Here is a 21338-nt window from a genome sequence, read left to right on the forward strand (position 1 = left end):
AATTGTTATTTTGGTCATAACTTTTCAATTAAAACTCCAGTGGTCTGACTTCAGACCGATTGACCTCTACGGCTTTTTGTTTTGCAGGGTGCAGTGATTGTTTGTGTTCTCAGAAACTGCTTGATCAGCATCAGTGGATGCCAGAATGGATCAGTGTGTGTGTGTGTGTGTGTGTGTGTGTGTGTGTGTGTGTGTGTGTGTGTGTGTGTGTGTGTGTGTGTGTGTGTGTGTGTGTGTGTGTGTGTGTGTGTGTGTGTGTGTGTATGTGTGTGTGTGTGTGTGTGTGTGTGTGTGTGTGTGTGTGTGTGTGTGTGTGTGTGTGTGTGTGTGTGTGTGTGTGTGTGTGTGTGTGTGTGTGTGATATAAAGTTCCAGTTCAATCGTCAGCTGAGCTCAGCAGCTCTGTAACTGATTTGCAGCGTCTCCTGTTGACTCGGCCATCACACGTCTACTACTGTGTGTACACACACATCAGATTTTATTCATCCGCTCGGACTGATCTACAATCGAGATATGATCAAACATATCCTGTGTCAGGACACCACACACTGCACTCATACACTTTCTTATCAAATGTGTCTGCAGGTTGAGATTATGGTGTTTTTGTATCCTGTAATGAAGATCTATTTCCTGAATGCTGTCTCTATCTTTATGATCGTACCTGAGCTGACTTCCTTTTTGGCCACAATTATTTATTGCATTTTATAAAGGTTGCACATGGCAATAATGCAAAGGTACAGCACACCAGTCCATGGTGTGAAAAGTGAGAAAATAAAGGGGAAACTTAACTCAGAACAGAACGAAATTTGATATATCATATTAAAGCTTTCATGCATCGATGTAAGCAGTATCATATTTGTCATACCACTTAAAAAAAGACTCTTAAAGGAAGTAAAATCGGCTCATTCGTCGAGGTCACACACTAAATACAGAGAATGAATCCAAACTAAAGGTATAAAGCTGCTTTTAGACAATGAATGATCATGGTTTTACAGACTTACTGAGTAGTTTTGATGAGATCGTCTTTGTTTCATCCAGGACTTTATCGGTTATAGATTATTTAGTTACTGATCCACTCTTCCTATATTAGCCCCCACTAGATGGCTCCAAAGCCTCCACCCTGCTGCTGATGTTAAATGACTGTTGTTAAATTACATAAAGGTTAATCTAGCAGTAACAATAACCCATTCATATTTCAGTATACAACTCATACGCACCATTGAAGTGTCTACAGCACAGATTAATGCACTGTAATACATGTTTAGATATATAAAACCTTGTTTAATTTACGAGGAATCTACAGATGTAGATAGACAAAGCTAGTAAAATAAACTCTGTAATGGGTATTTTGGATTGTTTTCTAATCACAAGTCTGAAATAAGACATGTCATTAAAGCAAACGAGTCTCAAAATCTTTTGCCTGCAGTGTCTCAATGCATCTTCAAACATAAAGGCCATAAAGTCTGCAGATGATTGTTAACAAGTAGTAAATAAGATTAAAATGTGAATGCATTAAAGTTGTTTTTGTTATTCCGATGTTAAATGGTGTTTTTCCAGAAGCTGTGCAGCACTTGTACAGCAGGTCAGAGGTCAAACCACCTATTGCAGAGGCGTAATGTAATGTACCTAATGAAGCTAAAACAGACAAAGCCAGTGAAAGCCGGGCCGTCCCGAAAAGTGGCTCATGTCCAACGCCCTGTATCTGTTTACTTTGTTGTGTCTGTGCACCAGCTGGCCGGTGGATTTCCATCCAAAGAACAATAGCTGCTGACATACCATCGGTCCCCGCTGGAGAATCCTCATGATTCATCAGCGGGGTTCTGCAGCCGGGTGCTCATCCGCTAAAAGAAACCAGCATGAAAAAGCCCTGCAAAATAACTCGAATTTCCATTAAATATAAAGTAGATACTCATGTCCTTCACAGGATGCATCATAGTGCTTTTGGTTTCTGCCTATAAACAAACATTTCAGGGATGTTTTAGAGACCATATGTAGCTGTTTGACCTTCAAGTACCAGCTTCAAACGTCACAAATAACCCCAATAACTCCCATCCACTCTGCTGCAGTTTGCTTTGCTTTTATTAAGTTAGCTCAGGGTAAAGACTGAAGGAAGGTGGGAAACAGGAAGCACTTTAAGATGAGTCCACAACCCGTCTGATGGAGCCCACGGCAGGATGAAGGGCCCCCCACTCTGCGGGCCGCCGGTACTCGCCCTTCTCCAGCAGGTACTGGCGCCCCCTGTAGTTGGAGTGCTCGTAGAAGACCCAGATGCCGTCCTGGACGTGGGCCGAGTGGATGTCCCGGTAGCGCCAGCGGTCCATCAGGTTGGGCATGTCGTCACTGAACTCGATCATCTGGCCGCTGAAGTCCGGACGCTCGTAGATGCGGATCCTGTGGATACTGGAAGGCTGAACAAATATAACGTGTGGATTAGGGAGCTTTAGATGAGCTGGTTGACAGTAATAACCTGCGTCTTGGTTCTGAATTAATGTTCACAACATAAATAACCCCCTATACTTTTAAATTAAAGGTTAGAACACAAACTATATGCTCAGCTTCAAGTATTTTCTCACATGTCTGATGAGGCGACAGGAGCGCATGGTGTCGTTGAAGCCGTTCCAGCTCTGGTAGTTGGGGTACTCCCCCCTCATGAGGACGTACTGGTAGCCCAGGTACTGGGGTCTCTCGTAGAGGACCCAGGCCCCACTCTCCACCCGGATGGAGTTGCATCGCTGGATGTGAGAGTTGACCTCGGGACAGTCGCTGCTGCACTCATAGTGATGGCCCTTAAAGTTCTTCTCCTCGTAGAAGATGATCTGCAGCCAGCAATTTGTTAAAACATCCATTAAAAACAAACTACTTGTGCAATCTCTATTATTAAAGTATGTTTTCTGTGTATTATTAGATGCTTCATTCTTAGATATGTGCAATTACCCCTCATTCATATGCAGGTTGTAATAATTCAACTTTAATTTAGACTTCTATCAGTTCTCTGTCAGTTGGATACTCTCCAGATGTCAAGTTTTTATCGCTGCAAAAAACAACATAGCTCCAAAGATGGACTGGTACTGGGGACAAAACATCAACATCGATTTAGAAAAAAGCATTAATTAAAGTCTAAAGAAGAGATGTAAAGGAAGATGTATCCATGCCTGTCTGCAGTGCATGCTCTTTAAATGGCATACAGCAGTTAGCATGTGATGCTCACCTTCCCTGTGCGCTCCATGGTCATCTTATGTTCCTCCTCACACGATCAAATCAAAGCGGCTCGTTCCCCCTGCATCACTGATGCTCCACTTTATTATACAGGCGGATGAAATGCACTGCCAGTAAAAGGATTGTCATGCAAATGAGCTCTCCATTAACTTTGCCACATTAGCTGATGCTGCGATTGTTTTAAAACACATGGCTGCTGTTTGATGTCTCCTGTGGGGATGCAGAAGTCGTGTCAATGTGCTTTATCTCAAACTGTATTATTTTAAGCATGTTGGTTCACTCATATTACTTTATCTCACTGGAAACACCAAACAAACAACACTAACAGGCACATACTGAATACTGAAGACCTATCTCATTCACTTTTACTAACTTACTGCTGGGGCTGAAGGATGTCTGGAGTCATTATCAGACTTCGGGCATCGACCCTGGGAGTTTTTCTCCTGGTAGAAACTGATTTGAGCAAACACAATATCATGTGTGCAAGGCTGTGAAATGGCTTTTACTTGAGCAACGATATAATGAAATGGAGTTTGATTCCAACCACATCTGCAAAGAGGAGTGGGTTTCAATGCATTCACACATCAGATCAACACATTTACACAAATACTGCATAAACAGTTTTGTGCTACATTAAATATGTGGTAGTAAATATATAAAATGTCCCTTCTCCATCATTTGTTTTGTGCATGCTTTGCTTTGCATCACCTGGATAAATCAATCAGTGTTTCACATATTTATACCAGGCTGATCACATTGTTCTGAAGCTGGGAATCCTGTTTCCCTGAACAATGCAAAGTGAAAAGCATTGCGACAAAGCATGCTGACAAAAGCAACGGCACTGCCAGACACCTGGTCTGTTATGAAATGCTCTGCGTCAGTGAGGCGAGTCATTTTAAACAAACAATAACCTCTTTATGTTAAATAGGATGCACTTCTGACCGGGGAAATGGTGGTTTCATTGTTTTAGGTTTGATAATACTTATCATAAATCATTCCCAGAGGATGAATCCAACGTGATCTCTGCACTAGAAATATAAAGATCTAACAGTTGGATTGTACATTCATGAGGGTGAACCATTTTGAGTTTGGAGACTTCAAGTACTTCTTTAATCTGGCACTGATTTAGGTAAAGTTGCAGGAATACTGAAGGGTGACCACATGCATGCCGTTCATTTCATGTGTTAAAGGTGTGTTATTAGCTCCAGTGTGCTTGTTTTTTATGAACTATTTCCCTGTATCCCTTCAACAGGAGAAACACGCAGAAAAACAGCAGCTTCAAGAAGAAACTGACTGATAAATCTCAGAGATATTGAGGCATTAATAGGGTAACTCCACCAATTTTACCTGACATTTGAGTTTGGAGCTTGGACTGATGTATTTGGCCAATGTGTGGACGATAACCAAACAGGGAGTATCTAACAAAACTGATTTGCATAATGAGAGGACTCTTTTAAACCATAATACACACTTTTTTCAGTCCACAAACTCCCAGTTTTACCCCTATAATTACCATTGGTCTAGAGTTATGTGTGAACGTGTTGCCGGCACAAAGTCTATAACCACAAACATTAGATTTCAGCGTTCTTTATTTCCCACATTCACAGTTAACAGGAGTCCATGATGCGCCTGATGGAGCTGAACCTTGTCATGTTGCCCGTGCCCATGTCACGGAGGTTCCTGTACTCTCCGGGCCTCAGGTACATCATCTTGCCTCTGTAGTTGGGCTGCTCGAACATCAGCCAGTGGCCATCCGTCACATTGCAGGACTGGCAGTCGGACATGCGGAAACGATCCTGCATGTTGTCACAGTCGTCCATCAGCTCGTGCATCTGGCCTCCGAAGTTCTCCTTCTCGTAGATCCTCATCCTGAAGGGTCCCCTGTGCTGTAGGGGAAGAAACGGCAGGATACTCAGGGCATCGAAACATCAGATCTACGCCCTGATTATCTCAAGGAAAGATACAGGTACATTCCTGCAAGCATTTTGCATTTGCTTAGCTGAAATCTGTGCTGTCAACTAATACAAAGAGCTGATTTTAAAGATGTTGATATGTCGTTTAATTTCTTATTGCAAATGAAAAACCTACCATGGGGATCATGCGGCTGGACCTGATGCAGTCGCTCATACTCATGCCCATCAGGCGCTGGTTGTCCGGGTACTCGCCCCTCCTCACCAGCATCTGGTGGCCCATGAAGTTGGGCTTCTCGTAGACCATGAAGAGGCCGCTCTCCACCCTGCAGGAGTTGCACCTGCTCAGGTAGGAGGTGAGCTCGGGGCAGTCGTTGCTGGTCTCATAGGAGCGACCCTGGAAGTTCTTCTCCTCGTAGAATATGATCTGCAAACAACAATGTGGACCTGAGTCTCCAGATCAAATCCTTTCCAAGTTACTCAGATGTTCTGATAGTTTCACTTACCCTGCCCATGGCCATGATTATTGTGTGCTAATTTCAGATGTACTGCTTCAACATCGACCCTTTTCCCTTTTTATACATTGCACGGCCGTAGCATTCCCACATGGCTTGTGCTGAAACCTTTGAGTCATCACTCTATATTGTGGCTCTGCGCAGCTCTATAGGGGGGCAGATTTCACTGTAGATCCTGCAATAGTGATTGTGAATATTGGGGTTCAAGAACTTCTGGAAACTTCGAGTATTCAATCATACGTGTTCTTTAACTGGCAAAATAATAAATAATATATCAGGATTTTGTTTTGTTATGACCTGACCTGATTTGACCTTAAAAATGAAAGTACATGAACCTACTGATGAGTCATGGTGTTTCACACAAAGGTGTGGAAACAGTCTGCGGCGGATACTGTATATAAAAGTGGCGCTAGGTTGGCATGAATTGCAAAAACGTGTCACCATGGGCAGGGTAAATATTTCATATGTTTGTTGATATAATGGTGTCTATCAAACCCACTGATCTAACTTTTCATGCATGTTTCTTGTTGCAGATTCATTTTCTACGAAGAGAGGAACTTCCAGGGTCGTTCCTACGAGTGTAGCAGCGACTGCACCGACATCCACATGCACCTGAACCGCTGCAACTCCTGCAGGGTGGACAACGGCTGCTTCGTGGTGTACGACCGCCACAACTACATGGGCAATCAGGTGTTCTTGAAGAGAGGGGAGTAATCCGATTTCCAGCGCATGGGGAGCATGATGGGCATGATGGGCATGGCTATGATGGATACCATCCGCTCCTGTCGCACGATCCCCACGGTAAGGAGTTTGAGGAGGAGCTGGAACGGTCCAAAGATGTGTTTGGTGAATTTAAGCAGGCAAACTCATTTACATTTGATATCCTGTCTTTCTTCCCCTACAGCACAGGGAAGCCTTCAGGATGAGGATCTACGAAAGGGAGAACTACGGAGGCCAGATGCACGAGCTGATGGACGACATCGAGTCCTTGCAGGATCGTTTCCTGATGTCCGACTGCCAGTCCTGCCAGGTGATGGACGGCCACTGGCTGATGTTCGAGCAGCCCAACTTCAGAGGCAAGATGATGTACGTGAGGCCCGGAGAGTACAGGAACCTTCGCGACTCTGCAGCTAGCAACATGTCCAGGATCAGCTCCATCAAGCGCATCATGGACATGTGCTGATTGTTGTGTACTTAAAGAAACTGAGGGGGAAGAATAAAAATCACATTTTGAAGTATCTCTGCTGTTTTGTAGTTTCCTTTGTGGGGTAAGACCATATACTTTGCTCGTGACAGACATGAATAAAGACTTATTTTAAAGCAGGTACATTTGGTATAAAACACCTCATACTTCCATGATAAGCCGAGTTATTCCTCCACACTACATCGTATTTTTAAATGACGTTAATATTACTATTTAGTCCTTCGTAGTGCAGTAGTCGTTGCCTGTTCATAATGGGTCGATAGTTGGGCCGATTGCTGCTGTTTCAAACAAAGTCAAAATATATTGCAACGGTTCCTTATTCACTGCATACAGTAACATGAATCTATGAGGGTGCAGACTGCAAAGGAACTTAAGGTAACATAAAGGAGGTACTTTACAGGGCTAGAGTTTGGTGTGACCCTTCTGGGCTACTGTAGAAACATGGTGAAAGAGGAAATGCTCCCATTCTAAGCCAAGGAAAGTCATTAATAAAAACATTGTCCTGAAAAGATATTGTTACCTGCAAAGAAATCCCACTAAATCCTACACACTGCTTCTTTAAATTCAAAGGCTTTTATCCCCTTGAGAACATGAATGTACGCTTCTTGATATATTTTGCATTATAATGTGTACAAGCTGACAAAAACAGTGTCCAAAATGTGATGTTTTCTTCCTCCAAGAAGCATGAATGTATTATGAATTACATTTTGCACAAGAGGGCATTTTCACTGAAAGCTAAGCAGAGCTACAGCACGTTGGGATGCCTATTTTAGGCACCAATTACATGTGCAGAGAGAGATTGTCATTACAGTGGTTAATTAAAGAACAATGGAACAAACAGTCTGCTAGTGAGGAACGCTGGGTGTACTGCTCGTTAACTTTGGTTTAAAAAACTGAAAATCCTAGCAGCACATGGCAGACAAACCCTGAGTGATTTGAACTGAGGTTTGTTTCATAAATTCAACTTTTATACATGCAATGCAAATCAATGCATGTTTTATACTCTTGCATCGTTTATCCGCTGTATACTGTTCCCACATAGCAGATTAAAAACAAAAGTAATGCAATAAATGGAGTTTGCTTTGTGACTGAACTCTGCACCACTTCTGTTTAATCTGTGCACAGCTTCGATGTATAATACAGCAGGGACTTCCATGCCGATGAGCTGACTCGGGTATTTTGTACAATTGAGGGGCAGATTCTTTTGATGTCACATGATGCATAAAAGGCAGCGGGCCAGTGGGCAGAACAACAGAAATCAAAAAGCCAGACCATGAACGGAAAGGTAGTGAAGGGTGCAGATCAGTGCTGCAGCCGGATCCATTTACTGCTACAATATTATACTGTATCACTTCTTCTGCTATGCAACTGTGTGTTTGTTAACAGCACTGACCTTTAGCTCGTGTGTCTCCCTCTCTAGATCGTCTTCTTTGAGGGGAGGAACTTCCAGGGTCGCTCCTATGAGTGCATGAGCGACTGCTCCGAGATCTCCTCCCACCTGGGCCGGTGCAGCTCCTGCAGGGTGGAGAGCGGGACGTTCATGGTCTACGATCAGCCAAACTTCACGGGCCAGCAGTACCTCCTGACCAGGGGAGAGTACCCCGAGTACCAGAACACCATCGGCTTCAATGAGTGCATTCAGTCCTGCCGCATGGTGCCTACGGTAAATATGTGCAGAATATTACTCACAGAGAACAGAGGCAATCAGTGATGGAAAGAGACATGTTTGGGAGTAATCTTACCCAGAATCAGATGAAAATATCCAGTCAAATTCAGTTCTGTGCTCTAGCAGTGAGTAAATAGTGAAGGAGGTGCTGGCTTCATCGGGTTTTTGTTTAAAGAATTATCTCAAAAGGTGTCTGGGCCTCTAAGGGATTTTAGAGAAAACGCTTCAATGTTATTCATACAGTCCTCCACAGGGTGACTTCAACTTAAGTCTGATAATGTGTTCCCGTTTATCGTGGCTATCAATTGGGTTTCTAAATGAAGCTTCTTTTTCTAAATTATTTTGCTAGTTTCATGCTTATATTTCATTTGACACGGTGTACTTCAACAGCACAAGGGCCCCTTTAAGATGAGGATCTACGAGAAGGCGAACTTCGAGGGGCAGATGCAGGAGCTGACCGACGACTGCGACTCCATCCAGGATCACTACCACATGTCGGACATGCAGTCCTGCAACGTGATGGAGGGCTACTGGTTGATGTTCGAGCAGCCTAACTTCGAGGGCCGGATGTTTTATCTGAAGCCAGGAAAGTACAGGAACCTCCAAGAGATGAGCAGCGACGACATGAAGTTCAACTCCATCAGACGCATCACAGAATCTGTCTAATCACTTCTAGCTTCAAAGGTTTTGCAGATGCTTTGTTTTATTAACATTAACAAGAAGAGAAGAAGAAGCCTTGTTTTTATCCAGAAACTGTGATTTGTGCATTGTTTGCATGTAGTTCCAGTTGTACTGTGCAATCCAGCCACGATGAATTTACCTCTATACCTGTGTGATGGGCACAATAAAATGATTTGCCGCATAAATTTGGGGGATTTTCTTCTGCACACAACTTCAATAAGAGACTGTTTGGCTCAGTCGGTGGTTTTTAGGTTCATATACAGTATTTGCATTATACATTTAGCATCATCAAAACTTGGCAGGACAAACGCAAACTAGGGGTGAGAAATGGTTCAGAAAATGTACAGCAACCCACATTTGAATTTAAACCACATATGAGAGTACAGATGAAGTCTTTATTGAATACATATGCAATTTATCTTAATTAATGATGTGATAAGAGGGTGCAGGTGGGTGTTCAAGCCAGCATAGATGTTCAGTACATAGGTTTCCCTCCATTTAATAAAAGGTTGAATGAACCCTAACACACTAAAACAAACAGATCACACACGAAGAGACTGATTCAGACACGGTTGTTTAAAAGTAATTGATGAATATACGACTGACTCCTTGTTTTAAATTGAATATAAATGGGACATGAATGGCTCAAGTAGACAGTAGATGGATGACAGGAAGGCTAACATATAAAACATATATTTTCTAAGGTTTTCTAATAAACAGTCAAACATATTTATTGTTTTAACTTGATTTTAAGAATTTATAATCACAAAAAAGCGTAAAATTAGAGTGAATCTTGTACATGAGACATGTCCTTTTTTAATAGACTGTATACAATAATAAGAAATACATAAAAAGAGGTCTATAAATAGAGTATATGGTCGAGGAAAAGTGATATCGCATCACAAAATGGGGGGGGGGGGGGGGATCAAATGCAACTGAAAATGCTGGTGACTCCGTAGGGCAAGTTGTTGTGCTGACAGGAGGGGAACAACAGTCTCTGAACTGTAAATCTTATAAAGGCTGCTGCTGGGGACCGAGGCAAGGCAGAGGCTGAGTCCACCTCACAGGGGGGTGAATATTCACTCCTGGATCTATGTTATGTTCCTTACAGCCTCCATACAGTACCCTGATCATATGCACTAAGCTTTCTGCACAAAGATAAATATGTAAATTGAAGATGGATAAATAAACTTTGTTCAAACAAATCTGAGCGGTCCTTTGAGTTCTTCATTTAAATATTGGAATATCTTTGTATGTAATCCATTCCGATCAATACATGTGTAATTAAATGTTGATTTTTGGTTCATTTCTAATGTTTTCTTCCAATTCAGTCCATTTTACCAGAGCCATTTCAAAGCCACTGCTCAAAAACAGCGGATTTGCTTAGTCAACCACACACGAAACAAAAAATAGTCCTGTGATAAAGAGCTGACGGCCGCGCTCTTTGTTCTGAATCACAATGACACAGGTCATCCGTGGGTTATAAAGGCAGCCCGGAGCACACGCTGCAGTGTGACCAAGGTGAGCCGACACAATGGGCAAGGTAAGGCTGTTCGTCCCGCCGTTTGTGCTTCAGAGCAATCGTTCAACATGTATGCACACTTCCTCTTAATTTGACATCGTCTACATTTCAGATTATGTTCTACGAGGACAGGAACTTCAAGGGTCGCTCCTACGAGTGCAGCAGCGAATGCTCCGACCTGCATTCCCACTTCAGCCGCTGCAACTCCATCAAAGTGGACAGTGGGGAGTGGATGGTGTTTGAGAGACCCGGATACACGGGGTACCAGTACTTCCTGAAGAGGGGAGAGTACCCCGACTACCAGCGCTGGATGGGCTTCAACGACTGTGTGCGCTCCTGCCGTTTGATCCCTACGGTATGCCTCGTTGCTTTCACTTTACAGTAAGTCTTTGCTGATCTAGAGGTTAATAAAGTCTTTCTCCACAGTCCCAAAGTTCCCACAGGATGATGATCTACGAGCGGCCAGAGCTGGGAGGCGAGACAATGGAGCTGACCGACGACTGCCCCTCACTGTTCGAACGATTCAACCACAACGACGTCTACTCCTGCAACGTGAGGGACGGTTACTGGATCTTCTACGAACACCCCAACTACAGCGGACGCCAGTACCTGATGAACCCCGGGGAGTACAGGAGGTTTAACGAGTGGGGAAGCACCACGTCTAGGGTGGGGTCCATTAAACGTATCGCTGTGTGAAGTCCAGAAACTGTTTATGTGAAGTACCGTCAATAAATCTATCCAACAACTATTCTGTCAACTCCTGCTTTGGTTTTCTTTGGGCTGTTTGAGTTGAGAGTGGTGAGGGGATCTAAAAGTTTGCTAAGGTGGCGAGTTTGGCGTCGTTGATGCTCATGTTTTGGAGTGGACAAAGTGCGATAAGCTACCACCAGGAAAGGGACAAGCATGTCTGTATGCAGAGTGACACAGACAGTTTCAGCTAAGCATGTTTATTGAGAACAGAGATAGGAAAAAGGTTTGAAAAGACTTTTAATTGAAGTCGGTGATTCGCCTGAGAGAGCCGATCCTTGGACTGGCGCCGCCCCAGTCACTGTAGCGGCGGTACTCTCCGGGCCTCAGGTAGTAGGGCCTGCCCCTGTAGTTGGGCTGGTCGTACATCAGCCAGTGGCCGTCGACCACGTTGCACGAGTGAATGTCAGACATACGCAGGCGGTCCTGGACGTTGGGGCAGTCGTCGCTCACCTCTTGCATTTGGCCGCCCATGTCAGGACGCTCGTACAATCTGATTTTGTAGGAACCACGGTGCTGCAGGGAGAAGAATATTTAGGAGTCAGAAAAGCTTGTTTTGCTGTACTAATGTGCTTTATAGTAAACTGTTGTTACATAAATAAGTACCAGGTTAACACAGTAACGAGGGTGAGTAAAGCGTTTTTAGGCTGAATACAAGGGACCAGATGGCTTGAAAATAAGTCCTAATGTGCTGAATCCCAGCTATCTGTTACCACATTTTGAAATATTGAGTTGTTTGGGACTTACTTTCCCAAAATTCCTTTAAACTAGGGAAAGATGCTACTTATATTGTATTTCTGATTGGAGGGACTCAGTCATCCTGGAAAACACCCCATTAGCTACTCTTTAATTTCCCTTACATTGTTTTTGCATAGTCTCTAATCAAGCTAAGCCTTAAAATAACCGTAGCAGTAAGATCAGATTCTGTATCACTGCCTTCGTTTCTGATGTTTCCCCTCTTTAAAACCGTCTGAGGCTTACCATGGGAATCATGCGGCAGGAGCGGATGCAGTCATTGATGCCGATCAAGCGCTGGTTGTCGGAGTACTCCCCCCTGCGGAGGAAGTACTGGTGGCCCAGGTATTGCGGTCTCTCGTACACCATGAAACAGCCGCTCTCCACCCTGACGGAGTTGCAGCGGTTGAAGTAAGGGTGCAGGTCGGCACAGTCGCTCATGCACTCGTGGTGCCGACCCTGGAAATTCCTGTCCTCGTAGAAAATGATCTGCAAACGTTCGTCAGAGATCTGATTCGTTATCGGCTCTCAGGTGAAAACATATTTTGAAGATTACAACAACACATGACAAACTCACCTTTCCCATTGTGACGTCGGTGGGGGCCAGACTGGCGCTCAGTAGACGCTGTCCGCGCCGCGGTCCTTTTATATCAAGTGGAAGTGTGATGGCACAGCATAAAGTATTGTCATCCAAATAGGTTTTATAAACTCACATTTGGTTATGTATAGCGACGCATTGTTGTCCAGTTTTCACAGGTTCATCAAAACACCGCAGTGACCCGGGGGGGGGGGGCAGCGCACACAGTCTCAGCAAAACAACAAGCGGTATTTGTGTCCTATTCATTCAAAACAGGGTTGTAATGTTATATGTCAGAGACAGAACGAGCCTTTGAGGGTCATTAAGCTCAGCCCAAAACATCCCGTGTGAGTATGCTAAATGTACACGAACAGATGTGCAGGTTACGTCTGTAGTTTCTCCAAAAAGGAATACAACGAAGGAACAAATGACCGTCTCCTCGTCTAGAGACACCTGCTGAGTGGTAATGCTTTGGTGCTCCTTAGTTTTCTCAACTAAATAAAGCCATGCTGTCTTCCTCACATGACAATTAAATCCACCCACCAAGCATGCATTTGTTGCTTTTGCCACTCAGAAAAAACCCTGAGTCATCAAAACCCACGGCCCAGACCCCCCCCACTCCAGCTATATTATAGGAACCTCTTTCTTTGGGCCAAAAAACTATTATTTGAAACCATTGCCACATAATAATACTGCAGTCAGCATGTGGTTAGGTTCTGTTAAAGACAATGTGGTGTTTTCTCAAGAGATGCTATCAAGTTGCATCATGGGAAATGTAGTATTCAGTATTCCTGTTGCATAACCCAGTGTGTCTTGGCCCCTGCTGGTTACATTTGAACAATTAACCTTTCAAATCTGATCTTCTGCATTCCCCATCTTTATGGAAATTGGAAACAAAATCAATCCTTTTAAAATACTGCATCTATATTATATATTTCAGATCACTGGTTTTGCATGTTGATGCTTATGCACGATAAATCAATTACTAACATTTGTTCCAACATAATATAGGTCATGACAAGGTTGTTGCAAGTGAGCCATTTATTTTCAATTGAACATTCACTGAACTATTGTTGGTAGAGAGATATTCAGTACTAAATACGTACTTCATATCTCTTCCAACTCACAAATGTAGACAAATAACAAACATTTTTAACATGAGGATATTCCTTTGTTCCACTTCTGGATTACTGCTATTAGTATGCATAACAGTAATTTCGACATTTCACCTAAATTAAATCACTATTGACTTTTAAAACAGGAGAAAATAAATCAAGTTGCACCTCTGGGGTAGAGTGCATCCTATCATCGTTTGATGATAAAACTACAGGAATCACCCGTGTGTTGCTGTAACTCAGAGAAGATGCAGTTTAACAGGATTACAGGCACGGTTATTAAATAGGGTAAACACCCCAACATAATTTGTATATAAATAGTTATGTATTATGTAACTTAAGATAGAATTACATATCTATAAAATGTGCCCAGAAAACTCCCAATTGCATTTGAATAACCAGTCTTTTTTATATTGTAGCTAAACAAATTTCAAACGGATAAAGACCACCGCCCGGTGTCAATAACGCAGACACATTTCCTTCACATCCTCTTACTAGCAACAGAATAGGACTTTCAAATGATAAAGCTGGAGTTGAGTTTTTGTCAATTCAAAACGATGTAAGTCTGAACCGTTTGCAGACTGACTGACAGGTTTGAGTCTACACAAATAAAATAATGACAAGTATTTTATCCCGACGTGAAACATAATTTAATTACTGCAGTGATTATAAAAATCTGTTGAGTCCATGAACGAAGAAGGAAATGAACGAGAGGCTGTTGTGTGTGGTTGTGTGTGTGTGTGTGTGTGTGTGTGTGTGTGTGTGTGTGTGTGTGTGTGTGTGTGTGTGTGTGGTTCTGTGTGTGTGTGTGTGTGTGTGTGTGTGTGTGTGTGTGTGTGTGTGTGGTTCTGTGTGTGTGTGTGTGTGTGTGTGTGTGTGTGTGTGTGTGTGCGTGTGTGTGTGTGGTTCTGTGTGTGTGTGTGTGTGTGTGTGGTTCTGTGTGTGTGTGTGTGTGTGTGTGTGTGTGTGTGTGTGTGTGTGTGTGTGTGTGTGTGTGTGTGCCAGTGTGTTTATCCTACATTAGAGGTTGGCGAGCGTGACGCATGGAGGCGCTGCTGCTCCTGGCAGGAAGTGCTAGTTATTGTGGTGGAGGTTATGGAGTTACTGTGGCTGTGGGTGCAGAACAAAGTGAGTCATTCGTTCAACTCTGGGAGGATCCATCGGGAAAGCCTGCCCCACCATGGGCTCTACAAACTGCAAACATGAGAGTAAGCCAAAGGGAAGGTTATGAGTAGACGTAGTATGTCAACAATATCAATCAGGTTTTATCCAGTATTTCTCTGCCGTAATGGTATGCAAACGTGTACATATTTTATAAGCTAAAGCCTGATTTCAATAACACTCAGAATAGGTAAATCTCTTAATGTACGCAGGTGAATGTGTACCTGAGGAGGGACAGGGCCACCGTTAGGGGGCCAGTACAGATACTCGGACTGCTGAGAGTGCAGGACTGGTGTGGAGGGCAGCGGTGACTGGAAAACAAAACATTAATAACAGGCTAACATGGATCTAATTTTTCTGAAACTAAAACTAAAGGAATGGCTTTATTTTTCCTACCCGCATGACGTTCCACTGAGACCGGTAGTAGGGACACTGGAGGGAGGGAAAGAAGAAAGAAAGCAGACTGTTAAATAAAGTGTAATGGCTGTATGAGCGGAGGAGTGGGTCACTAACAGACTAAACTGACCTCGTTCGGGTGCCGGTGAAAGACTGGTTGCTGGTAGACGGGCTGAGGAGACGGAACCTGAGGAGCGGGCTGCAAGAAAAGGAAATAGTACATTTAACTTCAAAAGGATCTTAACGATAGCATGGCTTTATTTGTCATTTACACAATAGTTTCAGCAGAGTTTTGGCAACGAAATGATTGAGTCTTATGCTCCTCGAATGCATATGATGTACATTAAAAATGTAACAGAAACAATGCATGTTAAATCTTCTTATTCTATCAACTGTGAAGCACACTTTTAAATACCCAAGACATTCACTTTACTTTGAATGAGCTTTTAATGAACGCTTTTCAGGTCAAGTGTGATATGAGTGTTTACTGACAGGACGCTGGGGGGCAGGAGGGACCATGTTGGGGAAGTTAAAGTAGGCCATTCCTTTATGGTAGACGAATGGAAACCCTGAAGGTGTTTTCAGGAAGTTAGTCCTAGAGTTTATCGGCGGAGGCACGATGAAGTAAGGGGCCGCACGTTGATCTGAGAGAAACAAGAAAGCATGAACAATTTACTACAGTAACTATTTGTGAGAAGCCAGCACCTTAGATATTTAAAAACAGAAACAGAGGCTGCACATGTCCAAGAATTTATTTTTACAATGGAAAAGTTGACATGCTTTAAACAAGTTAGAAAGAAATAGGAGATAAATATCAGACATAAGTCAAACTATTTATATTCTAATATTTCTAGAAAATACATCTGAAGTCAAGTTATTTAGAGTTCCCACTGTTGTCGTAATCTAAAAACAGTTTCACATCAATTTTACCTTCGTATTTTGAAATTATGTTAAAAAAAGTTAATACGCTGCATAAAAAAGTCGACTTACTTGGACGTGAAAGTCGGTGCTTAGAGAACGCCTGACTGACGCGGAGCTCCTTGCCTTTCAGACAGATTCCATTATCCTTTAAAAAAAAGCTGCATTAGATAAAAGAATCCACACATTCAACTTTATAATTAAATACATCCATTCAATTCAGCTGCAATACAATTTAATGACCTGCAAAGCATGAAGGACTTTCAGTGCATCTTCTTCGGACCCAAATGTAACAAAGGCATATCTGTTCACAGAGACACAATCAAGACAGAATATTATTTAAGTTAATGACAGTCAATCTGCAAATAACGCACAAAATCAAGCATAGAAAGTACATGCACACATTAGACACAACAACTCACCCCTCTGAAATTCCTGAGCGATGTATCACAATCTTCACCTCGCTCACTGGCCCGTATTGAGAGAAGAAATCCACCAGGTCGCTCTCTTTGAACTTCATGAAGACAGACAGACACACACACACACACAGTTTCAGCCATTATCACACCAGAGCAGGTAAAAAGGTTTGCAGATTTGGTAAGTGTTGGAAACTTATTTGCATGCAAGTTGGTTAGTGGAATCCTTGGCTTATTGACACACTTTTCAGCTCTTCAGTGTTTGCTTTTCCACAAAAAGACATGCCAGTTACTTGTAAAGTAAGTCTGTAGCTCTCACCCTGTAGTCAATTCCCCTAACATATAGCCGATTGGGGACAATGAAGACGGGGCGAGGGGTGTCAGGGGTCAGAGTGTCATCCTGGCTCTCTGCTGTTATCAGAGTGTCATCCTGGCTCTCCGCTTTTATCAGAGTGTCATCCTGGCTCTCCGCTTTTATCAGAGTGTCATCCTGGCTCTCCGCTTTTATCAGAGTGTCATCCTGGCTCTCCGCTTTTATCAGAGTGTCATCGTTGCTCTCTGCTGTTATCAGAGTGTCATCCTGGCTCTCTGCTGTTATCAGAGTGTCATCCTGGCTCTCTGCTGTTATCAGAGTGTCATCGTTGCTCTCTGCTGTTATCAGAGTGTCATCGTTGCTCTCTGCTGTTATCAGAGTGTCATCGTTGCTCTCTGCTGTTATCAGAGTGTCATCGTTGCTCTCTGCTGTTATCAGAGTGTCATCGTTGCTCTCTGCTGTTATCAGAGTGTCATCCTGGCTCTCTGCTGTTATCACAGTGTCATCCTGGCTCTCTGCTGTTATCACAGTGTCATCGTTGCTCTCTGCTGTTATCAGAGTGTCATCGTGGCTCTCTGCTGTTATCACATCAGCATTGGAGGAGCTGATGTCCTGCTGGGATGGACAGTAGGAGAACTTTACATGATGCAAGACAATGACCAGTTAGAAACTAGGGCTGTTGGAATGAATTTCGGTATTCGAATGTAATTCGAATTTGTAAAAAATGAATACTAATCGAATGTAAAAATTAGAATTCGAATGGGTTTTTAAAAAAAAATATATATATATATATATTTTAATTGTTGACTATCTTTAGCGAAGGTGTGATAGGCCTAACAAATCGCTTGTCACTCTTAATGCACAATCTAAAAATGGCGGCCAGCGGTGCGGAGACGGAGATCACCACTCTTGCCAATTTTAGAAGTAATGTGTGGAACTTTTTTGGTTTCCCATCACGAAATGGACAAATAATTAGTAAAAAGACAGTTTTCTGCAAGATTTGTAAAGTTGAAATGAAAACTAAGATCTCAACGGATCTCGAGAAGCGATACAATCCTAACAAAGACGCATTCATGCTGCTAAATACCTCCAGCTACCTCGACCCGCGTTTCCATCGGCTCATACACCTGGACCGAGACCAACAGCAGGAGGTACGTGAGAGAGTAAAATCGGAGCTGATGGTGATTGCGGAGGATTGCGGAGGCTATGAGGAAGACGGGGAGGTAGCAGCCATGGCGAAGGGGACACAGGAGAAAACAGCTCTCGGTGCTATGGGCGATCTTTTTGGGAATGTTTACCAAGGCGCAGAGTCCACAGACGCATCGGGTAGGCCTACCGTGGACATTGGCAATGTGTTGCAACAAGAGATGCTTATCTATGAGAGTGAGACGCCGCTACCCACCGACAGCGATCCATTGTCGTGGTGGAAAGCATCAGGGTCTAAGTACTCCCACATTGCCCAGCTGGCACGACGGTACTTGAGCATCCCAGGCAGCTCGGTTAGAGCAGAAAGGGTTTTCTCCACGGCGGGGATTATAGTTAATAAAAAACGCTCTGCACTCGATCCAGAGAACGTTGATCGGCTTGTTTTTTTGGCGAACAACCTTTAGACCAAATCTTGTTTATGTTTAGTTCTAGTTGGTTACTATATTGCCTGGCCTTGCCTATAGCCTAATTCTACCGTTAGCGCACTTAAACAGCGCACTTACTGTTATTCTGTTTCATACGAGAAGAGAACTGTTGACAATGTTCATTAAAGTTGACAACTTTATTCATTTTGTGTCTAAGCTTTATCCTTATTTACTTAGCAAGACAGCTATCACCTGGTAATTACATGTTTATTAGTAATACTGAAATGCCCTCTAGTGGACATAATGTAAAACAAGTCAACTACGATGTCATAGTGGCAGTGGCAATTCATAAGCCCGTTTTTACAGTGTGTGTAGATAGATAAATAGTACATATTAATAAGTCAAAATTGACCATTAAATATTCGAATATAATTCGAATTTAAAAAAATAATAATGAATGAAATTCGAATGGGATAATAGAGGAAATTGACAGCCCTATTAGAAACCACATAGGTGTCACATTGTAGAACAGCACGTGGGGCCTTACTGTGATGGCGGTTGAAGCGCTATCACACCAGGAGAACACAGTTGTACTTAATCCCATTTAATTTATATCAAAAGATTGATGCATAAAATACTTCCATTAGGTTAAAAATGTCCATAGTATCTCTTTGCTGCACATTTTTCATTTCAATACACTGTTTCACTTGAGATGTCCATTCCTCATGAATGTATCTTTTTTACGGCACCTTAGCCCGAAAACTACTTTTGTAACATTTTAGCAAGTTAGGTTGGCATACTGTAAGAATGTTCTTTTATTTCTTACAATACACAGAAACAGTTACCCCCGTGATAGTTTTACGGATAAAAATGCCTCTTTATGCACGATGTAAGTTAGTTTAGCTCATTTAGCTAATTTAGCTAACTTAGCTCATTTCCAAGGTTAGCATGGTTGACACTTGACATTACATTACATTGACATTATATACGTTAGCATTGTTGCTGGCTTCGTGTTAAGTTATTCCAACAGTAAAATAGAAGAATAATTAATAGTGTGTGAGGGATTGATTTGTGATTAAAAGTAACTTAAGGTTTCTTAACTTTATAGGATACCGTTATTACGCTAGCATTAGCTTAACGATTAGCAAACATGGCGGTGACTCCAAAGGCAGATCCGCCATTTAACTCACCTCGTTTTGTTCCATTTCTTGCATTGCCACATCCATTTGGTCAACAAAAGAAGATTTCTGGTTAAAATCTTAACTTAATAAGTAATAACTTCGTAATAATAGAACACTCGCTTACTGCTTGTACAACAGCAATGAACCTGCGCGTATACCACAGATGTCGTCGACCGGTGTATCACGTGATCGATTTACTTTAGCAAACGACCCTAGCAATGACCGACCATGAAAACGTAAAACGTCAACACTTTTGTTTTTACTTTTCAGCAGCAGGTTGTATCTTCAAAAACGTAATTGTAATCCCGGTTTGTAGCTTTTACTTTACTATTATGCTGCAAAGGTGCCCTATTTGATGCCTGTATCATATAATGGATCAAACGTGCCCACTTGGTGCCCTTCAGTGGAGAAAACGTTAATGGAGAATATGTGAGAAAGTAACATCTGGGGCTCAAACAACACAATATGCTTTCTTTTGGGGTCTCCTTGCAGTAGAAACAACGCTAATTGTGCTGTCTCCATTTCTGTAGAAAAACCCCCAGAAAATGGACCTCTGTGTGACCTTTCAGTGGATGGTAAAACTGTCATTACTACTAAGAACTAATATTATGAATGCAAACAATTAAACATAGATACAATACAAATGGATAGGATGGATTCATACCTCAAGACCTCAGTGGGAAAAATGGGGTTTTACGTTAAACTTAAAATGCAGTGAACATGCGAACACATTTAACTTACAATACGGGATGCAAAATACAATAAATAACCCAAAAAATAACATCTGAAACCATCTTGTAAGTGGTGCAGATCTTAATGGTGCAGTAGCGAATGCTGCCCACACAGGGGAAGCATCTCTCTGTGAATAAAATGTCTTGCAGGGCCTTCATGCTGTCTTCAAATCTGATCATTAAAAGTGTAGTATCACTACATCTGTTTTGTTTGACTAAACTCAGTTTATGTGGTCATTTTTCCCCATTTAATTCAGGAGTGTCAAACCTGTGACATTGTTTTGCCAGTCTTTTTTTAATGAATGAATGAATGAGGGATTAAATAAATGGATTTTAAAGAGAGTTTTCAGGTCAAATAAAACAGGAAGAGCTAATTTTCCACTCTCGATCTTCAAGACACCACTTTATTTGTTACATACAAACCTCCTGGAGCTATAATTTCTCTATGATTGGCGACAAAGTGCTGTGAAACACTGTCATTTGCATTTTACTCCCTCCACCTCTTCGTCCTCCTCCCTTAGACCACAACAAAGCATCACTACAAAGTGCCTCCAACAGAGAGAAAAGCCACCAGTAATAACTGGGGAGGACAGGATTTAAAATATTCGTAGGTTTTTCTAGATCCCAACAATACTATTGTAGTTGAATTGTTTTTTAATCACCTTCCTCTCTTCAAAAAAAGTTTGCAGTGGGTAATTCTTCTCTGCCTTTTGTGCACATTTCCCATCATTACAACCTCCCTTTCTCCAGATTGTTTGTCCCCT

General features: G+C 42.4%; 7 protein-coding genes across 7 annotated transcripts; 3 read left to right on the plus strand and 4 right to left on the minus strand.

Annotated features, from left to right (window-relative positions):
* Nucleotides 1-2060: 2060 nt before the first annotated feature.
* On the minus strand, nt 2061-3335 carry LOC134860857 (gamma-crystallin M2-like). The gene is made up of 3 exons (XM_063877708.1): nt 3208-3335; nt 2573-2815; nt 2061-2407 (listed from the first exon to the last, which is right to left on the minus strand). The coding sequence occupies exons 1-3, from the start codon at nt 3229-3231 to the stop codon at nt 2132-2134; spliced, it is 543 nt and encodes a 180-aa protein (XP_063733778.1). The 5' UTR covers nt 3232-3335; the 3' UTR covers nt 2061-2131.
* A 1451-nt stretch (nt 3336-4786) lies between these two features.
* On the minus strand, nt 4787-5741 carry LOC134860856 (gamma-crystallin M3-like). Its single transcript, XM_063877707.1, has 3 exons — nt 5632-5741; nt 5304-5552; nt 4787-5101 (listed from the first exon to the last, which is right to left on the minus strand). Exons 1-3 carry the CDS (start codon nt 5644-5646, stop codon nt 4823-4825), a joined length of 543 nt encoding a protein of 180 aa, XP_063733777.1. The 5' UTR covers nt 5647-5741; the 3' UTR covers nt 4787-4822.
* Nucleotides 5742-6150: 409 nt separating this feature from the next.
* LOC134860863 (gamma-crystallin M3-like) lies at nt 6151-6858 on the plus strand. Its single transcript, XM_063877713.1, has 2 exons — nt 6151-6441; nt 6545-6858. The coding sequence occupies exons 1-2, from the start codon at nt 6370-6372 to the stop codon at nt 6821-6823; spliced, it is 351 nt and encodes a 116-aa protein (XP_063733783.1). The 5' UTR covers nt 6151-6369; the 3' UTR covers nt 6824-6858.
* Nucleotides 6859-8001: 1143 nt separating this feature from the next.
* On the plus strand, nt 8002-9376 carry LOC134860858 (gamma-crystallin M3-like). The gene is made up of 3 exons (XM_063877709.1): nt 8002-8129; nt 8265-8507; nt 8901-9376. Exons 1-3 carry the CDS (start codon nt 8118-8120, stop codon nt 9174-9176), a joined length of 531 nt encoding a protein of 176 aa, XP_063733779.1. The 5' UTR covers nt 8002-8117; the 3' UTR covers nt 9177-9376.
* Nucleotides 9377-10587: 1211 nt separating this feature from the next.
* Nucleotides 10588-11461, plus strand: LOC134860862 (gamma-crystallin S-1-like). The gene is made up of 3 exons (XM_063877712.1): nt 10588-10734; nt 10826-11068; nt 11140-11461. The coding sequence occupies exons 1-3, from the start codon at nt 10726-10728 to the stop codon at nt 11407-11409; spliced, it is 522 nt and encodes a 173-aa protein (XP_063733782.1). The 5' UTR covers nt 10588-10725; the 3' UTR covers nt 11410-11461.
* Nucleotides 11462-11683: 222 nt separating this feature from the next.
* Nucleotides 11684-12891, minus strand: LOC134860859 (gamma-crystallin M2-like). The gene is made up of 3 exons (XM_063877710.1): nt 12773-12891; nt 12442-12684; nt 11684-11976 (listed from the first exon to the last, which is right to left on the minus strand). Exons 1-3 carry the CDS (start codon nt 12779-12781, stop codon nt 11701-11703), a joined length of 528 nt encoding a protein of 175 aa, XP_063733780.1. The 5' UTR covers nt 12782-12891; the 3' UTR covers nt 11684-11700.
* A 2069-nt stretch (nt 12892-14960) lies between these two features.
* Nucleotides 14961-18547, minus strand: LOC134861173 (uncharacterized). The gene is made up of 10 exons (XM_063878202.1): nt 18494-18547; nt 17098-17706; nt 16785-16876; nt 16606-16666; nt 16435-16510; nt 15937-16088; nt 15575-15643; nt 15445-15480; nt 15273-15359; nt 14961-15081 (listed from the first exon to the last, which is right to left on the minus strand). Exons 1-10 carry the CDS (start codon nt 18545-18547, stop codon nt 14989-14991), a joined length of 1329 nt encoding a protein of 442 aa, XP_063734272.1. The 3' UTR covers nt 14961-14988.
* Between the last annotated feature and the right edge of the window lie 2791 nt (nt 18548-21338).

This window comes from Eleginops maclovinus, chromosome 24, assembly GCF_036324505.1.
Source record: "Eleginops maclovinus isolate JMC-PN-2008 ecotype Puerto Natales chromosome 24, JC_Emac_rtc_rv5, whole genome shotgun sequence".
Classification (NCBI taxonomy): domain Eukaryota; kingdom Metazoa; phylum Chordata; class Actinopteri; order Perciformes; family Eleginopidae; genus Eleginops; species Eleginops maclovinus.

Coding starts and splice junctions, on each gene's coding strand:
- LOC134860857 (XM_063877708.1), bottom strand. CDS start 3,231: ATGACCATGGAGCGCACAGGGAAG. Junction 2,816..3,207: donor CCATGGAGCGCACAGGGAAG/GTGAGCATCACA, acceptor TGCTGGCTGCAG/ATCATCTTCTACGAGGAGAA. Junction 2,408..2,572: donor CCTGTCGCCTCATCAGACAT/GTGAGAAAATAC, acceptor ATATTTGTTCAG/CCTTCCAGTATCCACAGGAT.
- LOC134860856 (XM_063877707.1), bottom strand. Junction 5,102..5,303: donor CCAGCCGCATGATCCCCATG/GTAGGTTTTTCA, acceptor CTTCCCCTACAG/CACAGGGGACCCTTCAGGAT.
- LOC134860863 (XM_063877713.1), top strand. CDS start 6,370: ATGGGGAGCATGATGGGCATGATGGGCATGGCTATGATGGATACCATC. Junction 6,442..6,544: donor CCTGTCGCACGATCCCCACG/GTAAGGAGTTTG, acceptor CTTCCCCTACAG/CACAGGGAAGCCTTCAGGAT.
- LOC134860858 (XM_063877709.1), top strand. Junction 8,508..8,900: donor CCTGCCGCATGGTGCCTACG/GTAAATATGTGC, acceptor GTACTTCAACAG/CACAAGGGCCCCTTTAAGAT.
- LOC134860862 (XM_063877712.1), top strand. Junction 11,069..11,139: donor CCTGCCGTTTGATCCCTACG/GTATGCCTCGTT, acceptor CTTTCTCCACAG/TCCCAAAGTTCCCACAGGAT.
- LOC134860859 (XM_063877710.1), bottom strand. Junction 11,977..12,441: donor CCTGCCGCATGATTCCCATG/GTAAGCCTCAGA, acceptor TTCTCCCTGCAG/CACCGTGGTTCCTACAAAAT.
- LOC134861173 (XM_063878202.1), bottom strand. CDS start 18,547: ATGTGGGAGTACTTAGACCCTGATGCTTTCCACCACGACAATGGATCG. Junction 16,511..16,605: donor AAGTCCTTCATGCTTTGCAG/GTCATTAAATTG, acceptor TTTTTTTTAAAG/GATAATGGAATCTGTCTGAA. Junction 15,360..15,444: donor CTCAGTGGAACGTCATGCGG/GTAGGAAAAATA, acceptor TTTGTTTTCCAG/TCACCGCTGCCCTCCACACC.